Source organism: Hylobates moloch, unplaced genomic scaffold (genome assembly GCF_009828535.3).
Source record: "Hylobates moloch isolate HMO894 unplaced genomic scaffold, HMol_V3 SCAFFOLD_17, whole genome shotgun sequence".
Taxonomy (NCBI): Eukaryota; Metazoa; Chordata; class Mammalia; order Primates; family Hylobatidae; genus Hylobates; species Hylobates moloch.
The window spans coordinates 9,971,652-9,995,277 of record NW_026652292.1 but is presented as its reverse complement, the minus strand read 5'-3'; the positions used below and the strand labels follow the sequence as shown (position 1 = coordinate 9,995,277).

At 42.4% G+C, this 23,626-nt stretch overlaps 1 protein-coding gene across 7 annotated transcripts in view; it reads left to right on the top strand.

Moving 5' to 3' along the window:
- CTNND2 (catenin delta 2) overlaps positions 1 to 23,626 on the top strand; it is a 931,369-nt gene that overhangs the window by 882,196 nt on the left and 25,547 nt on the right. For all 7 annotated transcript variants that reach the window (XM_032135942.2, XM_032135940.2, XM_032135941.2 and 4 more), the window contains one exon: positions 3,321 to 3,405. In XM_032135942.2, coding sequence (XP_031991833.1) covers positions 3,321 to 3,405 — 85 coding nt within the window. The remainder of the gene's footprint in view (positions 1 to 3,320; positions 3,406 to 23,626) is intronic.

The window sequence follows — 23,626 nt, the reverse complement described above, 5'->3', positions numbered from 1 at the left end:
TTGAAGTGCTTACCTGTTTTGAGCATTAAGAGCTTAATATGGTAATGCTTTTTTGAGCATACACACCTACACACACAATAAAACCATAGTCTGCAAAACAATCTGACATATTTTTGTCTATATTCATGAGACATTCAAAGATTAAAGTATTCTCTCTGAATTACACAGTTAGAGAGCTTTGAGGAGTGGTTTGGCATATATTAATTCTCTCCAACTGTATGAGCATTCCTACCGCAATAAGCATGACTAAATGGGCCTAAAGAGAAAAAAAAAAAAAAGTTTTATTGAGTCCTATGATCAAATAAAATTATTTGGTGAAACTAATTTACAAATCACTTGAAGAAACCATCTATGAAATGATACAGATCCATGTTGCTAAGGACCTGATAAGCCAGGTCCAATCTTGATTATTGTTAATGGGAAGATTTTTTTCACTAAAGATGATCTCATAAATGCCCTTTAATTTGGCTGAAAATTTACTTATAGAATAGGCGCTCATTCTGTCTTGTTGTTCCTTTATCTCTTTTTCCAATGCCAACAGCCTGGGTTTACGAGTTTAATAGGAAGTGTTAAATTGGATCGAATCAAGCATCTTCCTGGTTACAGTTCTCCCGCTTAGTCAGTCTCATTCACTGTTTCATGTAGTTTATCTCTTTTTTTGTATATATATATACCGACTAATTTGGAGATCAAAACAAGGTTTTTGTAACTACATTTATCCTCGTCTCCTACCTACACTTCAGTTTTATTATTGCTTTTCACTGCTCTTAAAACAAAATGAATTCAGGAGAATTGCTCCAAATTTGAGCATGAAACTCACCATTTCTGACTCAATTCTATTATAATAGTAGGCATGGAGATTCCCATGGACTTCTAGACAAATTTTAAGGAAATAGAATTTCGTTATTGAAAATCGAATTTTTGGAACTGAGGATAAGTTAATAATTGGGAACGGTAGATATACAAATACACCATAGCTTATTTATAAAATGATTGCTAATTTGCCCACCCTAAATTATTCCTTAAAAACTTATTTCTAGAAATAAGTTCAGTTCAAACCTGATTTTTATTTGTGATAGTATGGGAAAACACAGATGGAAGAAACGTGCCTTGCTATGATGCTCTATTTTATGTATTTATACATGTTCTTTATATATACATATATATACACAAGCTTAAATATGCAGTGACGTTAATGAGTCAGACTGGCGAGTTGCCAATCACAGTCTATCAGAACTGCGCAACTCACAGCGTCTGGCGGACACAACCAAGGGGGCTGGTGTTCTGTGATCCCACTGCTGGCACAGCTGTGTTGACAGCCACAGTGAACTGCACCAGCTGAAGTCCTCACCACCCCTGACGTGACAGCTCTGGTGAAGATCAAACTTCAATTGTGTAATTGTTATTAACTCTTATGGTAGTCTTATACTCACCATTTTGAAATCTTAATTATTTATTCTTCTCACATCATTTTAAACATCCATTATGGACATTCTATCATGTTCATCTGTCTCAAGAATACATTTGGGTTTTTTTCCCCAATTTTAACAATTATATGGGAAGTAGCGTTGACTGTGTCACTGTATTTTGTCATAAGACGGAAAAGCTATTAACAGTCTTAACTGTTACTGTCAGTAAAGAACTGTGTATTGTGGCTTGGGTTATAATCACTTGTCACGTTAGAAACACTCAATTGTCCAAGCCCTTCAATCAATATTTAGAAGAGTTTTTCAGGTAGAAATTTCTATGGCATCCGTCTAGTGAATGCATCAAAATTAAAGTCTAAAAAGAAAGCAAAGTTTCTTTGACCTTCACATGTTAGTATAACACTGTGATGTATTGGCATTTTAATTGAGAGGTTAAAACCTGCTATTCATTACACATTCACAGTCTCTTTTGGTTTTGTAACTATGCAAAAGATAGAAACAAAAACTACACTTTTTTTTCTACTCAGAGGCATTTTTGCATACTAATTATGTTTCAACTACACTATCACGACCTGAATATTAATATGTTTTTCTAGAGTTGCTTGGCTATTGTCATGAACAAATATTTAGCTAAATGATAAAATACAACAAAACATCACATTTAATCTTTGTTCAGCATTGATTATATGAGAATGAAATGCAGCTTCATCTGGATTCATTAAAAGATCTAAAATTATCTGTCTTTAAGTCAAAGGAATTACAGGCATACCTTAGAGATACTGTAGTTTTGGTTCCACACTACTGCAATAAAGCAAATATCTCAATAAAGCAAATCACACAAATATTTTGGTTTATGTTATAGAAATATCTTCTTTCCTTAAAAGTCATGAATCAACTTCTGCTAGCTTTAAACTTTTCTCCTGTAGCTTTTTTACGTCACCAAGCCATCACGTAATTAAGAGAGTTGGCTGGGCGCAGTGGATCACGCCTGTAATCCCAGCACTTTGGGAGGCTGAGGCAGGTGGATCATGAGATCAGGAGTTCGAGACCAGCCTGACCAACATGGTGAAACCCCATCTCTACTAAAAATACAAAAATTAAGTGCCCGTAATCCCAGCTACTCGTGAGGCTGAGGAAGGAGAATCGCTTGAACCTGGGAGGCAGAGGTTGCAGTGAGCCAAGATCTTGCCACTGCACTCCAGCCTAGGCAACAGAGCAAGAAAGTCTCAAAAAAAAAAAAAAGAGAGTTAGGGCCTTGCTGTGGATTAGGTTTTAGCTAAAGGGAATGTTGTGGCTGATTTGATCTTTTATCCAAACCACTCAAACTTTCTCCATATCAGCAATAAGCCTGTTTTACTTTCTTATTATTCGTGTGTTCACTGGGGTAGCACTTTTAATTTTCTTTAAGAACTTTTCCCCTGCGTTCACAGCTTGGCTCACTGGTTGGCACAAGAGGCCCAGCTTTTGGCCCGTCTTGGGTTCCGGCATGCCTTCCTTGCTAAGCTTAATCATCTCTTGCTTTTGATTTAAAGTAAGAGGCGTGCAACCCTTTCTTTCACTTGAACACTTGGGAGCCGTTGTAGGGTTATTAATTGGCCTAATTTCTACATTATTTTGTCTTACGGAAGAGGGAGGCCTGAGGAGAGAGAGGAGGAAGGGCCAGTCTGTGGAGCAGTCGGAACACACAATATTTATTGATTGCGGTTGCTGTCTTAGGTGGGCGCAGTTCGCGGAGCTCCAAAACAATTACGATAGTAACATCAGGGAGCACTGATCACAGATCACCGTCATAGATATAATAATAATGAAGAAGTTTAAAATACTACAAGAATTACAGAAATGTGACACAGCTGTCCCACTCACATCTTGCCTTTCCTGTCTTTTCTTCATCAGACACTCTCCAAAAGTGGTCAAGGCCGCATCTCAGGTCCTCAACAGCATGTGGCAGTACCGAGATCTGAGGAGTCTCTACAAAAAGGTAAGGCTGGCTTCACCTGGGCCCTGAGCCCAAACGCTCAACACGGGGCCCTGAGAGGCGTCACAGACGTGGAGGGCACTTTGCCACAGCCTCAGTCATTGAAACACAACTGAAACGAGAATCAGTGAAGAAGCCAGAAAAGAGGCAATGTGTCCCCTGAGTAGCTCCTAAGATCCATGAACTTTCTGGACCGGACAGACCCGTGCTCACAGGGTCTTACCCTAAATCATCTTACAGAAAAGAAAATAAGCTCGTTTTTCTGAGCTTCAGTATTCTACAGTAGACTAAAAAGTAATGACAGAGGGATTTTGGGAAAAACAAATCAACAAATGTTAACAAGTAATTTTGGAAATATATATATATATGGAAAGATAAATATATATATATGTGTATGTATATGGAAAGATACATATATGGAAAGAGAGAAACAGAGCACGTAATTCAGGAAATCAAGAACCACTGCAAACTAGGAACATTGAATAGGAGACTCAATGTGACGTGTCTGGCCCACGTCACTAAGCCCCTGAGAACCTCACGGTGTTACTGGCCAGAAGGAAAAAGATGGTGCTCCCGGTGACAAACGTGGATCACCAAGATGCTCGGCATTTGTTCCTCTCACAAGGCAGGCAGGAATTCATATCGCATACCGCCAAAGAGTCTTCACCCCCAGCATGGCTCAAAAATGCCTTAAGAGAAAAAAGTCACATCTAGAAGGTTTTATTCAAGGCCTCATTTCCAAAATCTGCTCAATAAGGGATGCCTAACTTTTCTTTTTTGGTTAGGAGGGGAGAATTTTTTTTTTTTAACATTTCCCAGAAGTTGTTGTTTTATTGTGACAAGGCCAGCAAGCATAGGAGTTTAAATTTGAGTTAACAAATAGGGGTAGAAGGCCATGTGCAGTGGCTCACACCTGTAATCCCAGCATTTTGGGAGGCTGAGGTGGGCAGATCACCTGAGGTCAGGAGTTTGAGACCAGCCTGGCCAACGTGGTGAAACCCAGTCTCTACTAATAATACAAAAAAAAAAAGCTCAGCATGGTAGCAGCGCCTGTAATCTCAGCTACTCAGGAGGCTGAGGCAGGAAAATCACTTGAACCCGGGAGGCAGAGGTTGAGGTGAGCCAAGATTGCACTACTGGACTGTAGCCTGGGCAACAGAGCAAGACTCCATCTTAAAAAAAAAAAAAATAGGAGGTAGAGGACATCACCAATAAGCAGGGAGAATGGCATAGGCCTTGATCTCCATGTAGGGATTCAAGAAGCACAAACGTGACTACAGAAGGGTGCCTGGGCTTCCATCAGCAACTGCCCACAGCACCCACCTGCAGCCCCCTGGCCACTTGCAGGGAGTGGGAAAGCCAAGATCATTGCTGCCTCCATCCCCATCTACAGCCCCCATCCCCCAGGTCACCAGCCACTCACTGGCCAGGGACATGGGGCCACAGTAAGGGGCTCACATCATAGGGAATGAGACCCATCTTGCCAGAGGGAAAATTTGTATTTCTCTGAGCAATGGGGAAAAAAAATATTTAATAGCTGTCTCTACTAAGTTAGAGTCTATTTCTAGATTTCCCCCAAGGCCTTTCTAACTTCCCTTAAGGATTCATTACTTTGCACTTGAAGTTTTATAAAGTGTAGCCTATATATTTCTCTTTCAAAATTTTCCTATTCCCTAAGAGGAAGTGTGTTTAAGTTGAAACAGAATGCAAAATTAAGTGGAAGTTCTAGATCAATGAGAGTCATCCCTCAGTATACACAGGGGATTGGTCCCAGGACTGCCGCAGATAGCAAAATCCGTGAATATTCAAGGCCCTGTGGAAATTAGTCAGCCCTCCTTCTACGTGGGTTTTGCATCTTGCAAATACTGTATTTTTTATCTGCATTTGGTTGAAGAAAATCTGCATATTAGTGGACCCACACAGTGTTAAACCCATATGGCTCAAGGGACAACTGTTAAGTCCTTCCCGAAGCATTTTATATAATAGGTTAGCATAAGCCTTTTATCTACAGTGTTTTGGGTTCCATTCTATTTTGTTTGAAATTCCTATCCCAGCCTCCTTAGTTAATTCCTTCTTGAATTCCTCCAGGAGGCAAATGAAGTCTCGCCCAGGAAAGAGTCCTTCAGCTAAATAGGCAGCCAGAAATGAGGAACATGGTATAAATTAGAAAGGAACTGGCCATTCTGAATCAGTGGCTCCAGAAGCTCAGTGAAATATTACTGCCTGAAATAAAACCCTCTTTGCTTTAGATCCTGAACGTTTCCTGTTTGCTGAAATACACCTTCTGATACTTCTGTGCATTGAAGGGAAGCAGCTTTTAGACACTCTCCAGGCTCTTTCTTGAATAGTCATATGAGTCTTCCATCTTAATGTTTTTCATTGTTGTTAGTAGAGTTCAAAAAGCATAATTGTCTGTCTATTTCCATGAAAAGAAAGAATGTGTTGACAGGAATTTAATGGAGCTAAAACTCAAGAGCTGAAGGTGCTTAAAATATGTTTCATTTGAAGAGATTCAAGAAGGATGGGCTGGACAAATGAATGGTGATGTTTTTAGTGAACCCATGATTTAAAAATATCGAGAAAGAGCTGTTCTTAATAATTACCAAATTATGCAGTTGTGAAATGAAAGGAAGATCTTTGTGCCCAGTGTCATAAGTGCCGCTAATAGCAAAGCTCAAAATTCAAAAAAGCTTTCCTTTTGAAAAGCTCCTTTGTGAGTTCATATTTATGAATTGTTTTTAATCAGAGGGGAAATAGATTTCTATTTTGTTCTTCACTGACAATTTGCATATCATTGAAAAAATGTTTGATCCATATCTTTTAATTATCCATGCTTCAAATCTATTTATTAAACATCTATTCTAGGCTTAGCAAAGGAAGAGTTCCAAAGGAAAACATAAGATATGGGAAGGAGGTACTCAGGGTAAAGATGAAATATGAAACTATATTGGGCAACTTCATTCAGTTCTGAATGACATACTACAGATTTTAAAGCATGAATTAAGGGAAATAAACTTATAGACCAAACCTTGAGAGGCATTTATGGAGTTTGCATAATTAGGAGGTAAGAGATAAGGACATTATGGATAAAAGGGAAAGCATGAGGGGAGAGATGGAAATTGGATTGAGAGTTACATGTCCGTGGAACAGAATTCGGTGCCATCTGTCATGCTCATTTTCTTGTTGAACCCAGGTACACAGGCCAGGATGTCATTTCATTAGCTCACCTACTTTATGTTACCTAGAGAGACACATTCTGATTCAAATCAGAATATTCTTCTAGCTGGGTATATTGATTAATATAAAACTATGTTTGATTCATGCTGCATTTGGAACCAAAGCATATTTGTATCATCGGAACCTTTGACTTGTGTGAAGCTTGGCCTTCTGGGTTATTTTGCCCTAATGGAACAACAACAGGTATAGGGGAATGTGATTACTCACAGGCTAAAGAATGCATCACCCTTTTAAAGCCAGTCTTTAAGTTTAGATAACCACAAATGGAACTTAGATGTTCTGTGTCATTGCAGAGGATATTTTCTAAAGGAAAAGACGATGTGCCATAGGAAGAGACTGGATGTTGGGGTACAAGAGAAGTAGGAGATGGAAAGTTCTTGACTTTTTAGGACCTTGGGACTTAAAAAGAAATGGAGTGACTGAAATAATAGGGTGCTTATGTTTGACTATGGTTGGGGAACTGTCAGGATGGCTGGTTTTGAAGGCAAGAAGATGGGTGAGGGGGAGGACATAGAATTAAAAGATTATAGAAATCATCATGTATAAATTCTTAGATGATACCTTAATAATCTGCACAACATCTCCAAGAAGTACTTGCATTGGTTGGGACCCAAAACAATAGGAGCTGAGACTACACAGGGATCCCTTTCCCCCTCATGGAGCTGTACATGCTCAGCCAGGTGGCCCAAGGCCAGCAGGTGACCTTGATGCCTGTCGCATTGCTCTACCTTGCAAAAGAAACGTCATTCCTGCCTGTGTAAGCAAAGCACCCTGGCTCTGGCCACTTCTCATTCCAGCCCATAGGGTGAGACAGGGGAGAGGGGAGGGCAAGTGGCGCAGAAGTTGCCAGTCTCGGGCTTACACCCCGGGGTGAGAACTCAGTCCCATCGCCACAGCCCCCTGCCAGGGAGGATGGGGACAGGGGGCAGCATAACCCCTGCAAAAGGTTTGTGGCAGGAGAAGAAAGGCAGTACCGTTCCAGCAGTCATTTTCTTCTCAAATGGCTTTAATGTCAGCTGTAATCACAACCTAATGAGGCATGTTATCCCATTTTGGGGTAAATGTAATCATCCAAAACTTCTTACTTGTATTAAGCAAAAATCTCATTATTTGCAACTTCTGTCCTCCAAAAGCTGTACTGGAAAAGTCTAATCTGTCTTCTCTGCAGTAGCCTTCCTGGATTTGAAGCTAGCTATCTTTATCTACAAGGTCATTTCTTTTCTAGGTCTAAAATGTGTAGAGGAGGAAAAGAAATATCCTCCCTCACCCATCACTAGGTTCATGGCTGAAGCCCCTATAATGAAAAACAAATTATAGTAACAAGAAAAAAGCATACAAAATTATCTATATAATTGGAAAATTACATGAGATAATTACATGCCAATTAATTACATGAGAACCTCTGTAAGGAAATAAAGGCCCAAAGAAACAGGTAAACTTGTGTATTTTTATGCTTAAGTTTGATGGAGAGTGAACACCCATGGAGAAGTCTGATAGGAGGACAAAAGTGTATGATCTAATGTTGATAAACAAGGAGATCTTACAGATTCCTCTGTGGGCCCCTGTGAATTCAGAGATAAGGATGTTCCTTTGCTCCAGTATAAGGAGGCACCTCTCGAATAAAGGTTTTATGACCTGCTTAAGGGAAGAAGCACGAGGGGAAGGTGAGAGAGATCTTTCTGCCTCTGTTGTTTTCCCAAATGCCAAGGTGCCATATTTGGGGTTAGCATGAATCCCATCGTATGCTAAATTCTAGTATGTCAGCCTTTCCACAGCCTTCACCATGCTATCCTTTTTTGCCAAATGCGTGTAAGTTTGTTGGTATCCCTTTGGTAATATAGCACCCCAAAATGAATGTATTCCTCCAAGCTTGTTTGAAGCAGAGGAGAATAGACAGAGACTATGCTTTCCTGATGAGATACACTCAACTTCTACTCATAAAACTGGAGATCACATTGCTGTCTGAAAGGCTCATCCTACAATTTGGTGAAATACAAAGAGTGCATGGCCAGGGGTCCACAGCACAGCCCTGCCACTTACCAGCAGCATGACCTTGGGCAGGTGACTTGAGACCCTCTGCCCATCAGCATAAGAACTTACTTCTGGCAGCCCTCTGGCCACCTCTGCTGAGGGGCGGAACACCGTGAGTAGCCCTCTGATTCACCAGGTTTCAGATGCGCTAGGATTGCTTGGCAGCCGGTTATCTGTACCTGATGAGCAGCCATTCCTGACGCAGAGCCGCCAGGAAAGTAAACGACCTCTTAAAATGGTCTCTGGCTGTTCTTGCACCTGGCAGCATGTTCTCTGGAGGCAGCGGGACAAGCCCTCAGATCTCTGGAGGTTTGGAAGCCTGGGTCGCCATGATGCCTTCCTTCCACTTTGTGTATCCAAGTGTGTATCTTTCCTTGACATTTGCGTCAAAGAACCTTCATAGCCTTTCATGAAGACTGTGGGCATCTCTCCCTCAATCCCACCCCCTCCCTTGGTTTTCCCATCCATGATGGGAAAGCCATAACACTTGCCTCAGTGGATTGCTGATGTCTCAAATGGAACAGCAGTCATCACAATGCTTTGTAAAATGGAAAGTAATATATCCATGGGAGTTGCTGCCATTAATTCTACAACATTTTTCCAAGCTGTGTGATTGTCAAGTGCCGTCTCTGCCATCCTGTCCACAGGCAGCTGAAGGTTTGGATCTGAGGATTTCATTCTGTCATCATCATCATCATCACTAGTCACCTCTGCCTACATTTTTACAGTTCCTTTCCCCCGGTCTCTCTACTCTGTCTCCTCTAGTCCCTAGAGGCCTATCCAGTGTCTGCTTCCCACGGTCTTTCTCCTTTCTCCCATGCAGCTCTGCCTGCCAGTGATATTTCTATAGGAAACAGAGTCCCATGTTTACAACAGAGAGTGCTGGGTGCTGAAAGCTGGCGATCGTAATTGAGGGGATGCTACCTCCATGCTTCCGTGCCCTTGCCTCTCCGTGGACTGCTTGCCTGGAAGACAAGCCAGGCCATTCAAACAGACCCTGTAAAGTTACTATGGAAAGGGTCAGGGCAGTCCCTGTTGTTAAAACGGTAGATGATTTTTCCAGTGTTCAGCATATGGTCCTGAAGCTCATTTTGCTCTAAGAATCTCAAAGTGCTTCAGAGAGAACAGCATCCACTCAGTATCTCTCCGAATGAATTAAAATCCATAGTTCAGGTGGGGCATGGTGGCTCATGCCTATAATCCCAGCACTTTGGGAGGCCAAGGTAGGCGGATCACTTGAGGTCAGGAGTTCAAGACCAGCCTGGCCAACATGGTAAAACCCCATCTCTACTAAAAATACAAAAATTAGCCAGGTGTGGCAGTGGACACCTGTAATCCCAGCTACTCGGGAGGCAGAGGTGGGAGAATCGCTTGAATCCGGGATGTGGAGGCTGCATTGAGCAGAGATCACGCCACTGCACTCCAGCCTGGGTGACAGAGTGAGGCCCTATCTCAAAAAATAAAAATAAAAAATAAATAAAATCCATAGTTCCTAAGTGTATGGATCAAATCACAGGTAGATCAGACGTCAGACCCAACCTCATGTTGACAAGCAGTGCAGTTAGAAACCAGATGAATTCTCCCTCCTAATATTGATGGTCTGGTGTTTTTATGGTTGTGCACCCCTCCATTCCACCCCACACACAATGTTGGTATCTTGCACAGTGAGCTCACGTCTTGAAGAATGCCAAACTGCCTGTGCTTGAAATGGAGTAAGATCATATTTCTCTGAATAGAGACACTGTATTCACTCTTGCCTTCGTGATGAGAGAAAGAAAACGTAAAACTAATCTTTCAATGTCCTTCCTTTTATTGTCAGAGAAGATACTCTCGGGTTGCACAGCAAGTGAAGAATGAGCTTTGATGGGAGTGGAGTCATACCCTTCATGGCCTGTCTCACACCAGGCTCTCTTTCCTTACCGCTCTTGGATTTATTTCATTGGCTCTTGCCGCCATTGCACTCACAAACAAGAAATCAATAAGTAATTATAGATGGGTAAGGGAATGCCTGTAGATTTCCTCAAATGTCCAAACCAGAGTGGATGAAGCAGTGAATACAGCCTTTTGTCATCTTTTGCAGCTTGCTTGTGGGAGACTGACCACTCTACATAGATGAGCCAGTAGCCATGGCCCTGCAAACTGAAGTCATGTTCTCATGTTTAACATTGCTCCATCACCCTCATCTGCTGGACATTTGAAAAACAATACCAGATTCCAGTGAGAATTAGAAAGATACCTCAAAATATTGTTGAGGAAAAACACAATATAGTCAAAATTCAAAATTTTGTTTAAGCTTTGCTGTATGAAGGGTGAGGAATACTGAAGGGCTTTAATATGTCTTCCAATATGTTGCCATTTTGAGAATTAATAGATTCTACTTTCTGGGTATCTAAGATAGGGATGAAAAAGCAGTAAATCCTCTATAGAAATAAATGAAACTACCAAATGTAGAGCTGTCATTTTATCAAGGAAATTGCTTAATGGGAATTTATTAATCCTCCTACTGTGCTGGAAAATTCTTCATCAACAGATTATTGGAAGAACATAAGGACTTTCAGCCAGATTTTAAAACAACCCAAGGCTAGTGTCCACAAGGTTTGCAATTGTAGCTCCTCAAGTTCTTTCTTTTCTAAATCACTTGATGTCAAGTAAGGGTAGGAAACAAAAAGGCTAAGGTTAAACTCAGCCACCATACTGTCTCCTCCATAAATCTGGACGTTTACTTGTTGATGTTTGGTATTGACAAAGAAGGTCTTTCTTCATGAGGTCTCCCGACCTCTCTGAGACAATTCGCAGACGCTCATCATATGATATCTGTCCAAAAGCAAAGGCACAAATGGGAACAGAAGCAAAAATCAATTGTGCCAAAGTGGAAATCAATGCACATGGCAGTTGCTAAACAAGAAGTGACTAAGTTACAGCTGTTGCTGGGATAGCTCCCCAAGTCAGGGGAAATCCCATATAGCAGTACCCAAACTAAACACTTCCTCTATAATTCCACCCCTTCACGAGGCTTCGCTCGTAACATTTTGAATCAAACCCTACAAAAATACCCCAGAGACAAAAGGCAGAATCAAAGGACCAGATCGGGAGCTAGTAAACTCAGTAAGTTTGATTAAGTCTACATCCATTATTCTCGCTTACTTTGGGGCAATTAACTCAAACTTAGTCCCTCGTTTTCTGGTGGATCCAGTAGATTGGGTGATATCACATCTATGAGAACTCAGTGTGCTTGAGAGACAGTGTGATCGGTTTCTCCTCTCTTCCCAGCTCCATCTCTTCTCCCTCCCCTTCTCATAAGCTGTGGCTTCCCCTGTCTCAATGCCTCCCAACGAGGTCGAGCTGAATGGGAAAGGAGACTCAAGGGGAGGAGAGCAGAACCTGACCATCTTGGTTATATCCTGGCTCTGGTGCACTCTGCCTATGGGAGATGTCTGCTGGCTAGCTCCATCTCTCATGGGGGCAGTGGGGTGGGTTGCTCAGAAGTACCACCCTGCAACCAAGGACCTCCCAACTGGGGATGCCTGACCTCCTCAGCCATCCACCTCAGAATTCTCAATCAGCCTCAGACTACACACAGACCAGGGAAGATATAAATTTTGTTCCCCTGTAGCTTTTGTCATTTTGGAAGTCCTATTTTAGAAGAAGAGTACACTTTATGAATATAAAATTAGGTACAGACCCTGGATGGGGCCCATGCGGTGGGTGGGCATGAAAGTTCATGGCTCCATGGTCAGTTCACCTCTGGCACTGAATCTCTGTATTGCCCCGCCAATGCCACTGAAGACACCAGGCCCCGCCAGCCCCAAACTTCAGGGAGCTCATGGTGAAGCTCTTTACATAGTACACTCCCTGGGCTTCTGGAGAGGGAGGGTGAGGAATCCCCAACCAATTGATTACTTCCAAGGAAGTTCTCACCACCAGCCTCTACCCTCAGCCTAATCTTATATAATCTGGAGTTGAGTCATATGCTCATACTGAAGAACGCTATTTTGTCCATCATTTTTGCAACTCTGAGTGGAAGGTCTAACACTTCGAGAAAGTGGGGCAAGGGGGCATCTGTTATTCTTTGCCTTGCTTGGGACCTTAGCCAGAACAGAGACAATAAGGAAATTACCTTAACATCCCGGCATACTACCTTATCACCAGGATTTAATTCTCTACAAGTTTTCTAGAGAATCTGTTTCCTTGCCTTTTCCAGCTTCTAAAGGCTGCCTGCATTCCTTGGCCGGTGGCCTCCTTCTCCACCATCAGAGGCAGCAGTGCCGCATCTTTGAAATTTCTTTGCTTACATCATCATACTGCCTGCTCTGTGACCCCCAAGTCTCTCTTATAAGGAACAACGCTTGAGATGACATTGGGCCTGCTGGGATATTCAGAATGATCTCCCCTTTCAAGGTCTTTAGCTTCATCACATCTGCAAAGTTCCTTTGGCCATTTAAGGTAGCCTATCCACTGGTTCTGGGAATTGGGATGGTGACATCTTCTATGGGATGACATCTTCTATGGGGTGACATCTTCTATGCTTCTATGGCAGCATTATTCAGCCTCCCACTCCCTCTCACATAAAAGCCTGAGTGTAATGGTCAAAGTCTGATATAACACCTGCCAGAGCCAGGGGTTTGGCTCCTCCTAACTCCATGCTCACCACCTCTGGAGTGTTGCCCTCATCTGTATTATGCACACTGGCTATCAGTCTGCCCACATTCCAAACAACTGGAATGGAAAAGAGCTGGGGAGGGCATGCCTTTTCCTTTTAGAGACATGCCTTTGTGAATACTTCCAGTTCTTAATCAAGTGGCCACCCACGTCTCCCTGTCTAGGGGCTTAACTGAAAAGCCGAGTTTCATTACAGGGTGCGAAAGTGAAGAAAGGCTACGGAGATGTTCATTCCTTGGACATCCATGCTATGTGTGCAACAGCACCAATGCTCCTTTTGAGTATCTGTGCCCAGTTTTTATAAAAGCCACATTCTTGGGAGATCCCACAGTGCTGTCATTTCATTGGAAATACTTCTACAGTAATTACCAACTGGCTTCAACCTTGAAAACGGCCCCAAGTCCATGACTCCTTTGCCCTATGCAAGGAGGCCAGCCAGTTCCATGGAAAGAGAACTGTACATTTTCAGACTCTGTTTTGTAGCTGGAACAATATAAGAACATTAGCAACAACCAAGGGAAGAAGTGAGGTCACAGAATGTGGAACTGTCTCAGATGCTTCTTGTTGTTGCCACATGTCCTGTCATAACCAAGTGCCTGTGACAGGCTGCCAGCAGTTCCCGAGGTTAAAGCTGGGTAAACTCACAGTTCCCATGAACTGCTCTGAGAGAGCTGTTCATGCCGTCCTCACCACCAGTGCTCCATTTAACCAGATGACAGACTGGCCGCTGGTAAGATGTGTAGCATAAAATAAAAGTATACAGCAATTGGGTTTTTCTCTATGCCAGTCTATGCGATAGTACCCCCATTTTCTTATTCTCCTTAATACCACGTGATTCCTCTTAGAGCAGTCCTGTCAATCCTTCTAGCAAATGGCCACTCCTAGTAACTTACATCCATTCGTACGTTCAATGCATATTTACTGAGTACCTGCTAGATCATCTGCTCCCTTCTAGGTTCTGGAAATTCTGAAGTGGATACATCCATATTGGGTTAGGTACATAGTGGCATGCATTTTAGCAATTTCTTCTTGATTGTTTCACTTTATGCTTATTTTTATTGGGTTCTATTTTAAAATAGAAATATATATTTATTCCCTATTTATGGTCCAGGCCTCTTGTTAAGTCGTTTTCTCCTGATATTGTTCGTTTTCCTCCTTCCTGTTTCTTCATCCTCTCCCTCTGGTCATTTTTCCCCTAGAGATACATATGCTGTTTGTGCTTCTATCTTACAATGTTTCAGAAATGTCCTCTCCCCATCCTTCTCCATCTTCTGCCTTCTCACTTTCTGCTCTCCCGTGGTCCAGCCTTCACAATGAGGTTTCTAGGAAGGTTGGAGTTCATTCATGGTGCCTTTGTTACTTTCTGTTGTACTCATCAACCCCTAGCAGTCAGTCCTCATGCCTCCACAGAAAGGGCTCCTAACTGCAGTGTCCAATGAGTCTCATTGCCTGTGTCACTTAGGGAGGCCTCCTCACTGTAACACGCAGACCTAAACATCTAATGATCCAACTACACGAAAGTTTATTTTCTTGCTCCTGTAGTCATCCTGGACAAGTGTTCAAGTAGATGGGTCAGCTCTTCTCCATGTGGGCACTCGGGAGCCAGACTCCTCCTTCCATCTGTGGCTCTGGCACGCCATAAGGCCCGCAGCTATACCTGGCAACACACATGCCCGCTGCCTCACCTCCGTTGGCTAGATCTCCATCACGTGGGTGTGAAAGGCTGCCACATGGCAGGAGAGGCTGGGATGTGTGGTCTAGATGGGCATCCAGGAAGAAAAGGCCATGGACTGGGGAGGCCCTGACACATCTTCCTCTGTTAAACAGCCTCCTCCCGGGCTGCTTTGTCACTACTCTTATTTTTCTCTATGTGGGAAGCCGTCCCTTCTCAGCCTTTTTTGCCAACACCCTGGTCCTGGTCTTCCCTGCAGCATCCTTGTTTAGGACCCTATACCTGCTAATGTAGATGATCTCATCTGCTCCCATGTTTTTTGTTTTGTTTTGTTTTGTTTTATAGAACCTGTCTCATGAGAACTTCACAGCATATAGGCAAGATCCCTTCACAAACCACTACCATCTTAAGACAATTGTTTTTTAATTATACTTTGAGTTCTGGGATACATGTACAGAACATGCAGGTTTGTTACATAGGTATACACATGCCATGGTGGCTTGCTGCACCCTGCTCCCATGGTTTTTAAATGCATTTGAAGACTAGTTTGTATCCACATTTATTTCTCTATCTGGTCTTCACTGTTGAACACTAAACCCATCCATACAACTACCCACATGACATTTGCACTTAGATAGCTCATCAGCTCTGACTGTGCATACCTCCAGTGCTTAGCTCTCAGTATATTCCCCAAATCTATTCTTCTTCCATGGTTGCCCATCTCAGTAAATAGCACCCAACCCACCTTGTTGTTCTTTTCAGAAATCTGAGAGTTATCCAACTAATACTTCCTTCTTTCTTATCTCCACTCTATTTTTCACAAACCCTGATGATGTATTTCCTAAATATCCCCCATACCCAACTATGTCTCCCATCCTTACTTCCATCATCATCTGTCCCTGGTCCTGCTACAATATTACTGCCTAATTGGTTTTCTGGAATCAACGTTACCATCTTCAGTCTATTTTCCATTAAGCGTTCAGAACATACTTTTAAAAATCCCGATCTGACCTGGCCATTCTCCTGATTAAAACTCTTCAGTACCTTCCATTTTTTCAGGTAAGTCCTGCTTACCTCCCTGCGCTGACTTCCCTCCGCCCTGCCTGCGATCACTTTGCCTCAGCCACACTGTTGTTGCTTCCCCTTTCTCTTCCTCTGCAAGCACAAAGCTGTTTCCACCTCAGAGCCTTGGCATTGCCTGGGCACAGGTCAATTCCTCCCCTGGGAATGCCTCCCCTTCTCTCCCTCCAAGCCCGGTTATTGCTGCCCCAGTGTAACTATAACCCCCTCAGAAAACCTTCCTGACTTTCCCCAGCTCTCTAAGACTAATAGCAGTCCTTCCCAATAACCTGTACTTTTCCTTCATGGCTCTTACAGCCTGGCTATTGATGTGATCATGTTTTGAACACCTGTTTCTCCTTCATCTTCCCCTCAACAACCATGCCAGTCTCTTTCTCTTTTCTTGCCCTGTGCCTAGCATGGTGCTAGCTACTTACTAATTTTTATTGAATAAAAGCACCAGTGTAGCTACCCCAGAGTGTAAGCCTAGCAGAGGGCATGTTCAATGAATGACTCTGCTTCCATTCACATTGTCAGAAGCTTTTTGTTTGTTTGTTTGTTTTGTTTTGTTTTGTTTTGAGAAGGAGTTTTGCTCTTGTTGCCCAGGCTGGAGTGTAATGGCGTGATCTCAGCTTACTGCAACCTCTGAAAAAACGAAACGGTTCAAGCAATTCTCCTGCCTCAGCCTCCCAAGTAGCCGGGATTACAGGCATGTGTCACCACGCCCAGCTAATTTTGTATTTTTAGTAGAGACAGGATGTCTCCCTGTTGCTCAGGCTGATCTCGAACTCCCGATCTCAGGTGGTCCGCCCACCTCGGCCTCTCAAAGTGCTGGGATTACAGGCATTAGCCACTGTGCCCAGCCTGTCAGAAGCATTTTGAAGGAGACTGGAATATAGAGAACTTGAAGTTGAGACCCAGGGTAAACATCGAATTTGTTCACCAGTGATGAGTATATATGTAAAATAGCTGACTGTTCAAATGCTCAGATGACATATTAGAAGCTAGACATTTGTATTCCTAAATCTGAAGACTGGACTGTTTAGTTTTATCCTGAACTGAACTTTGCAGTACTAATTGAAACACAGAGGACATTGTTAAAGCTCATCCGAGTCAGATCTTTGTTTTAAGGCCTCAAAAGCAAAGCCAGGGAGGTAAGAGGACTGATTTGGTCTTATTTCAATTTCCCAGGTGTTTTCATTTCTTTTGTTTGTTTTGGTTTTTTGCATTCCATTGGTAGCTATTAACTCCTAGCGGTTAACAATGGTATACTTTCTTCTACTAAATCATATACATCTTTTCCAACTTTTCAAATCTTCTTGGTTACACTGGTTCTTTAGAATTAGCCCAGTAGCAGTAAATTGAATTCCTAAAACAGATTTACGCAGTATTTGCTTTTAAAAGATGGTGTTGCTCAAGATCCTTATGCTTATATGTACTGTACCTTTAAGTATCCAAATCAATTTAATTAAATTTCATTAGAAGCAACAGAGCTGAAACAAACTAATGAAAGCAACTGGTATGTCAGGTGGTATTTATTTGTACATTAAACTGCAAATACTCCCTTTTGGCCCTTAAAATTTAGTTTAAATATTTAACTCCAATAGCTTTTGGAATTGTTGATGGAATTAGTTTTAATGAATCTTTAACAAACAGTTTACCTTAAAAATAGATGGAAGCTTGTTTTATTACAGCAGAGAGGAGCGGAAGGTTTTGTAGTTAAGCAAAATCTGGCTTGGTCTTTAGTCACACAGACGGTGTATCAGAATATTCTACCTTCAGTTTATTGTATTTAATACCTTTTCTTGAAATAAGAAGGATGTGTATTTGTAAGTGCCACTAATTTGAAATCTTTTCATTCTCTGCTTAATGTGATTACATTAATAGGTTTATTCCACTCAAAAATGACTGGAAAACTGGTACAATTTTGAACAATCGGGCTTCTGATACGTGAGCATTAATGTCTTAGCCAGTTACCTAAGGCAACGATTTCTGTTTTGACTTTCATTTGAAAAATAGGTCCCCAGCGAAGTAGTCTTGCTTGTGAATGTAAGTACTAAGCCCTGAGTGTTACAGGCTGATGCATGGGTGAGCTTGAGTTGCTAAAAGCCCAGTAGATTTTTGCCACACTTTTCTCTATATCTCAAGTCACTTAAAAAAAAAAATTAGACTTGACAAGCTTTGTGGGCTGTAGAGCCTTCAAGGATAGCTAAGGTGAAAAGCTTGTGTTTGTGACTTCAGTACCAAATAGTCTGTGTATGGCCACTGAGGAATCCTCGCTTAGAGGCCAAATCTTGCTAGATTAAAAAAGTTCCAGAACTGTTTAAAAAACAGGTAGAAGGCCGGGCGCGGTGGCTCACGCTTGTAATCCCAGCACTTTGGGAGGCTGAGGCGGGCGGATCACGAGGTCAGGAGATCGAGACCACGGTGAAACCCCGTCTCAACTAAAAATACAAAAAAAATTAGCCGGGTGTGGTGGCGGGCGCCTGTAGTCCCAGCTACTCGGAGAGGCTGAGGCAGGAGAATAGCGTGAACCCAGGAGGCGGAGCTTGCAGTGAGCGGAGATCGCGCCACTGCACTCCAGCCTGGGCGACAGAGCGAGACTCTGTCTCAAAAAAAAAATAAAAAAATAAAAAATAATAAAAAATTAAAAAAAAAAAAACAGGTAGAAAAAGGCCATACATAGGCCAACAGTGTCCTAGTCATTATTTTGGGTTCCAATTAATATCCCCAGTAGAAATAAACAAGCATTGTTCATTTTCAAAGTTAATTATTTATTGAAGCTCCTGGGTCAGAGAAGTCTCTTATAAGAAAATAGTTGATGAATCTAACTTCTAAGGATAGAAGATAAAGTTTCCAAAACTCTCTTTGGAAACAAAATTATCAATAGAAACATCAACATTGACCATATCATCACAGCTGTGGCTATTCACTGGGTCACCCTCCACCCCCTTGGGGTCAAGTTTCTAAAAGTTTTCTTCCAGGAGCAGGGTCAGAAGCCACCATGCACGTAACTCAAAATTCCATTTTCTGCTAACTCTCATCTGTTGAAACACATTAATGAGGATTTGGTATTTAGCCTGTTTTCTCTCCCCGTAATCACCAAATCCACTCAACCTTCATTTGAGCAGCCCTTGAAATATTCACTCTCCCCTCCCACCTTCTCTCTAAACTCTATTGCATGGAATGAGCCAGCTTCTCTCCCTAATCCCCTTTCCTCCTCCTCCATCAAGGAGTATCCTCCATCCTTTCTGTGATTCAGCAGAAGTAGGGTGCCCTCACCTGCTCAACTCACAATGGCAGAATGTCCCTTGATAGTCAGAGGGAGGCAGGAGCCTGGGAACACATGGGTCATTCTCATTGCATCACATCTAAATTCTCTCCACTCTCTTGTTGACATGCTCTGCATGTTTTCTGGAGCACCACTGGTCGTCACTGTTCCCTGCCCAGTAATATTCCCACAAGATGACCCATCCAGAAACCAACCCCTTCAGTTTAGTAGGCACATTCTGGAAGCAGGTGTGGACTGCTGTACCCAGCCCTAAAAGAAATTGGGGCATAGCTAATGAGAAAGGTAATATACTCTCCCTTTTTATCCTGTTTCCTGATTCTCCTATGAATCTGTGTTTGGGGGGAACTGAATGCATTTGCCATGGGCAAGTACCTGTATCTTCTTCTGAGCTCCATGGGGCAAGAAACGCTGGAGGTGGAGGGACAAGCTGTGTGCTCCGACTGAGTCAGCACCCACCCAGGGGCCAGAGGTGGCAGAGATAATGATGCTTCAAAATTATTTTCCAGACTGGTTAAAGAGGAGGCAATTGTATCTACCTCACACTGAAACATGGTCAGTGGAGAGAAATTACCATTTAAAATACAGCAGGCAAGCCAAAGGCCACTTTTTCTGTGACTGTCGTTAGGTACTATTTTACCTAAGCTAACACTACCTTTAGCACAGTTGCGAGTATGTCATAAAAAACAGATCTACCAACAGCAGAAGATGACTCTGATGAAGTTACTCCAAGCTACAATTAAAAGAAAAAGGTTCTAAGGCTCTGATTGTATTTATTTGTTATAGAATAAAGTGTAAGAACTGTGGATGCTAGCTATAAAACCTGTGAAATTATCATTTCATTTTACAATAATTAATACTGTCATCTTAAATCACTGACTCCAGCTGGCATTTATTAGGCACCTCTGTGTTCCAGGTACTATGCTAGATACCAGGGCTTCAGAAATAAATGAGGCACCCTTGCTGCCTCACAGCTAGGGAGACAGCCTGCATTGCTAAAGTCTATAGTGTGATGTAAAAGCATTTTATTAGTATCATGGAAAGAAAACTGGTTGCATTACTGAAAGCTCCCCCCAAACCAGGGTGGCATAATTTATTTGGCAATAGTAATTGAATGAACATGCATTACTTGCCTCCTGTTTGCCTAATACAGAACCAAGCAGGATAAAATTTAACAGGTAGAAAAAGACAAGGTGCCCTGCCACGTCATAGAGCTGCCTGATCAAAGGTGGGGATGTTTGAAATTGAGTCTCATAAGCAGTGCATGCTGGGTGACCAGGTGTGATTGGGGCTCAGTGTGTGTGGCACCTCTCTGGCCTGAGATTTTGACCTGTTTTGTTACTGTAGAAGTCAACCTTGGGAATGGAGACTGAAGGGCCTCCGGGGATTTAGCACTTTAAAAAATGTGCCCCAACTTGTCACTGACACCTATGCAAAAAACGCCCAGCCAATGGTTCACAGCCCTGACTGTTCATTAGCATCCATCTGGGGGAGGAGTGGAGCTTTTGAAGATAAGGATACCCAGGCCCTACCCAGAATAACCTAAAGAGAACCTCAGGGCTGGGGCCCAGGCATTACTATTTTTAAAACTCCCCAGCCTCATGAGTCACATTGCCCTTAATGTGTGGAAAAGAAGCTGAGACGGAACTTACCAGTAATTGGGAGAGAAGGGCCGACTCCTGACAGCTCTCTAATTCCACCTCTCTATCTGCTGAGACACCCAGGGTTAGGAAGCCAAGTAGTGAAAAGATATTCATGAGAACAGTTTTGAGCCTTGCCAGACAGTTCTAGCTCATCCCCTGCATACAAACCTAACAAATCCCTGTGTTCATCTGAACTGAATGTCGTGCACATTTTTTTTTTTTTTTTTTTTTTTTGAGACAGAGTTTCGTTCTTTCACCCAGGCTGGAGTGCAGTGGCACAATCTCAGCTCACTGCAACCTCTGCCTTCCAGTTTCAAGCGATTCTCCTGCCTCAGCCGCCTGAGTAGCTGGGATTACAGGCGCCCACCACAACACCCGGCTAATTTTTGTGTTTTCAGTAGAGATGGGGTTTGACTGTTGGTCGGGCTGGTCTTGAACTCCTGACCTTGTGATCTGCCCGCCTCGGCCTCCCAAAGCACTGGGATTACAGGCGTGAGCCACTGCGCTCAGCCACACAATTTCTAGAATAAGAAGCTATGTGTGTGTTGTCCTAACATCCTGTAGACCCGTCTGAATGAAAGCTACTTAGTCCCGTCATTCAAACTGTTAGCAGAAGTCTCTCTAGTAATATATTCTTCTTGGCGATGTTTACAGGATGTTCAGAAATATAAAATGGAGAGTGTTATAAATTCAGGGCCCTCGAAATCCACAAAAAGAAGACCTGTATCAACTAAACAGACTGACCATGTTCTATAAATAACGTGAAGACCAATGGTAGTGGGGCTGTGGGGATGAACATCACCCAATTCTCGTGCACTCTGAACCATTGGAAATGCCCGTGTGGATGGTTGTAGCTTTGGGGGATAATACAGTTTCATAAGAAACACATTGGAAACCTGAGTGCAGAGGCTGAAAGTGGTGGAAGGACAGCTAAAGGGTGTAAGATAAAGAAAATCAGATCGTTCCTGGTGGCAATTTAAAGTTCAGTGACTTTGAACTCATCTTCTTTTTTGGATTTCTTGCTCTATATACTTGGAACAACTTAACCACCTCCAGTTTTAAGTGTAATGTGTTAAAAATAAAAACCAATTTGAGGCACAGATATCATATCACATTTTTGACAGCTTAGCTGGGTCTTCAGCTGAAGGGCACAACTTGTGGGTCATTCTGTTGAAGGTGAACGACAGATAGTAAAAGAGTTCTTTATCATCAATAGGAAGGATTCATGGCCCTTCCCCGGTTACCGTGGCAATTCTTCACTCTCCCTGCTTCTTCCCTGAGCTTTCTTATCTAACCCCTGTGAGTTGTACAGGTGGTGCAAAGAGAGCTAAGGTGAAATGCCCAATATAACAATTCACAAAAGAAGTCTCTGGCCTACAATAAGTTGATATTTTAACAAGAAAAAACAGTGATTAAAGAGGCAAATAATGATTTGAAAGATATGTGCCCGAGTTGTATGTATTTATGTGAACCACCTCCAAGCCATTCTGAGTGACAGTGGGAAGTAAACGAATAATAGATTGATTGCTAGCTGGCTAGATAACAAAAATATACATGGCTAGTGGAATAGAAGGAATGTCAGCTTAGCAATAACTTTCCCAAAGAATCTCTATCTTCATTTCCCTTCTTATTTAAAAAGAAAAACATGATTTTAATTGAATGACTAAAGATTTTATACAATAAAAGATGAGGAAGGCCATGAGATTTGTGCTCAAGGTGTTTGTAATGAGTTGATTGATGTATGCCACGGGCCAGCTGCACCCTAGTCTCTAGCATCTAGTGTTCCATGAGTTTCCATGACATTTGACAGCTGCTCCTCTGTATCTGTGGGAAATTAGTTACAGGACTTCCCAAGGATACCAGAATTTGTAGATGCTCAAGTCCCGGTTGTATTAGTGAAATGGTGCAGTATTTGCATATCATCTACGCACCTTTTCCTGTAAACTTTAAATCATTTCTAGATTAATTATAATATGTAATGTTAATACAATGTGTTATCTAAATAATTGCATTGTTTAGGGAAGGATGACAGGAAAAAACAACATGTGCATGTTCAGTACAGACAATGTTTTTTGGAATATTTTCCACCCAAGGTTGGTGAAATCTATGGATGTGGAACCCACAGATACAGAGGGCCAACTGTATGTGGCGTCGGAACTAAAGTTTTAAAGTCCTTTCTGGGCATTGTTGAGCATAGCAGTGTTGAAGTTGTGCAGTTTTGTCACTGTAGCCTTCACTCTGCATCGATGAATGAGAGAGGGGAGATGGAGAAGGTCACCTCTTCTCACAGCACACAACTTTTATGTTTGTCTCATTGCAATGTAGAAGGTATTCTGTTCCTCCTGGGGCTCCTGAGCTGTGGGTCAGGACACAGCTCTAACGAAGACATTTATTGGGTTTTTACTCTGCCCCATTCCTTAAGCTCCCTTCTCCCCTCCATTCAAAGTGCCTATACTCACAGGCATGCAGTCCCTGGCCATCCTCAGAGGGGCCTGAGCCAGGGCTTGTTTCTCCGTTTCTCCCACCGCACTCCACTGTCATCACCCTCAGGTGTATGCTAACCCAGTCACCTACAGACAAGTTACCTGTGGGACCACACTTCTGCCAGGCATTTGCATTTTCCATATTTGATTT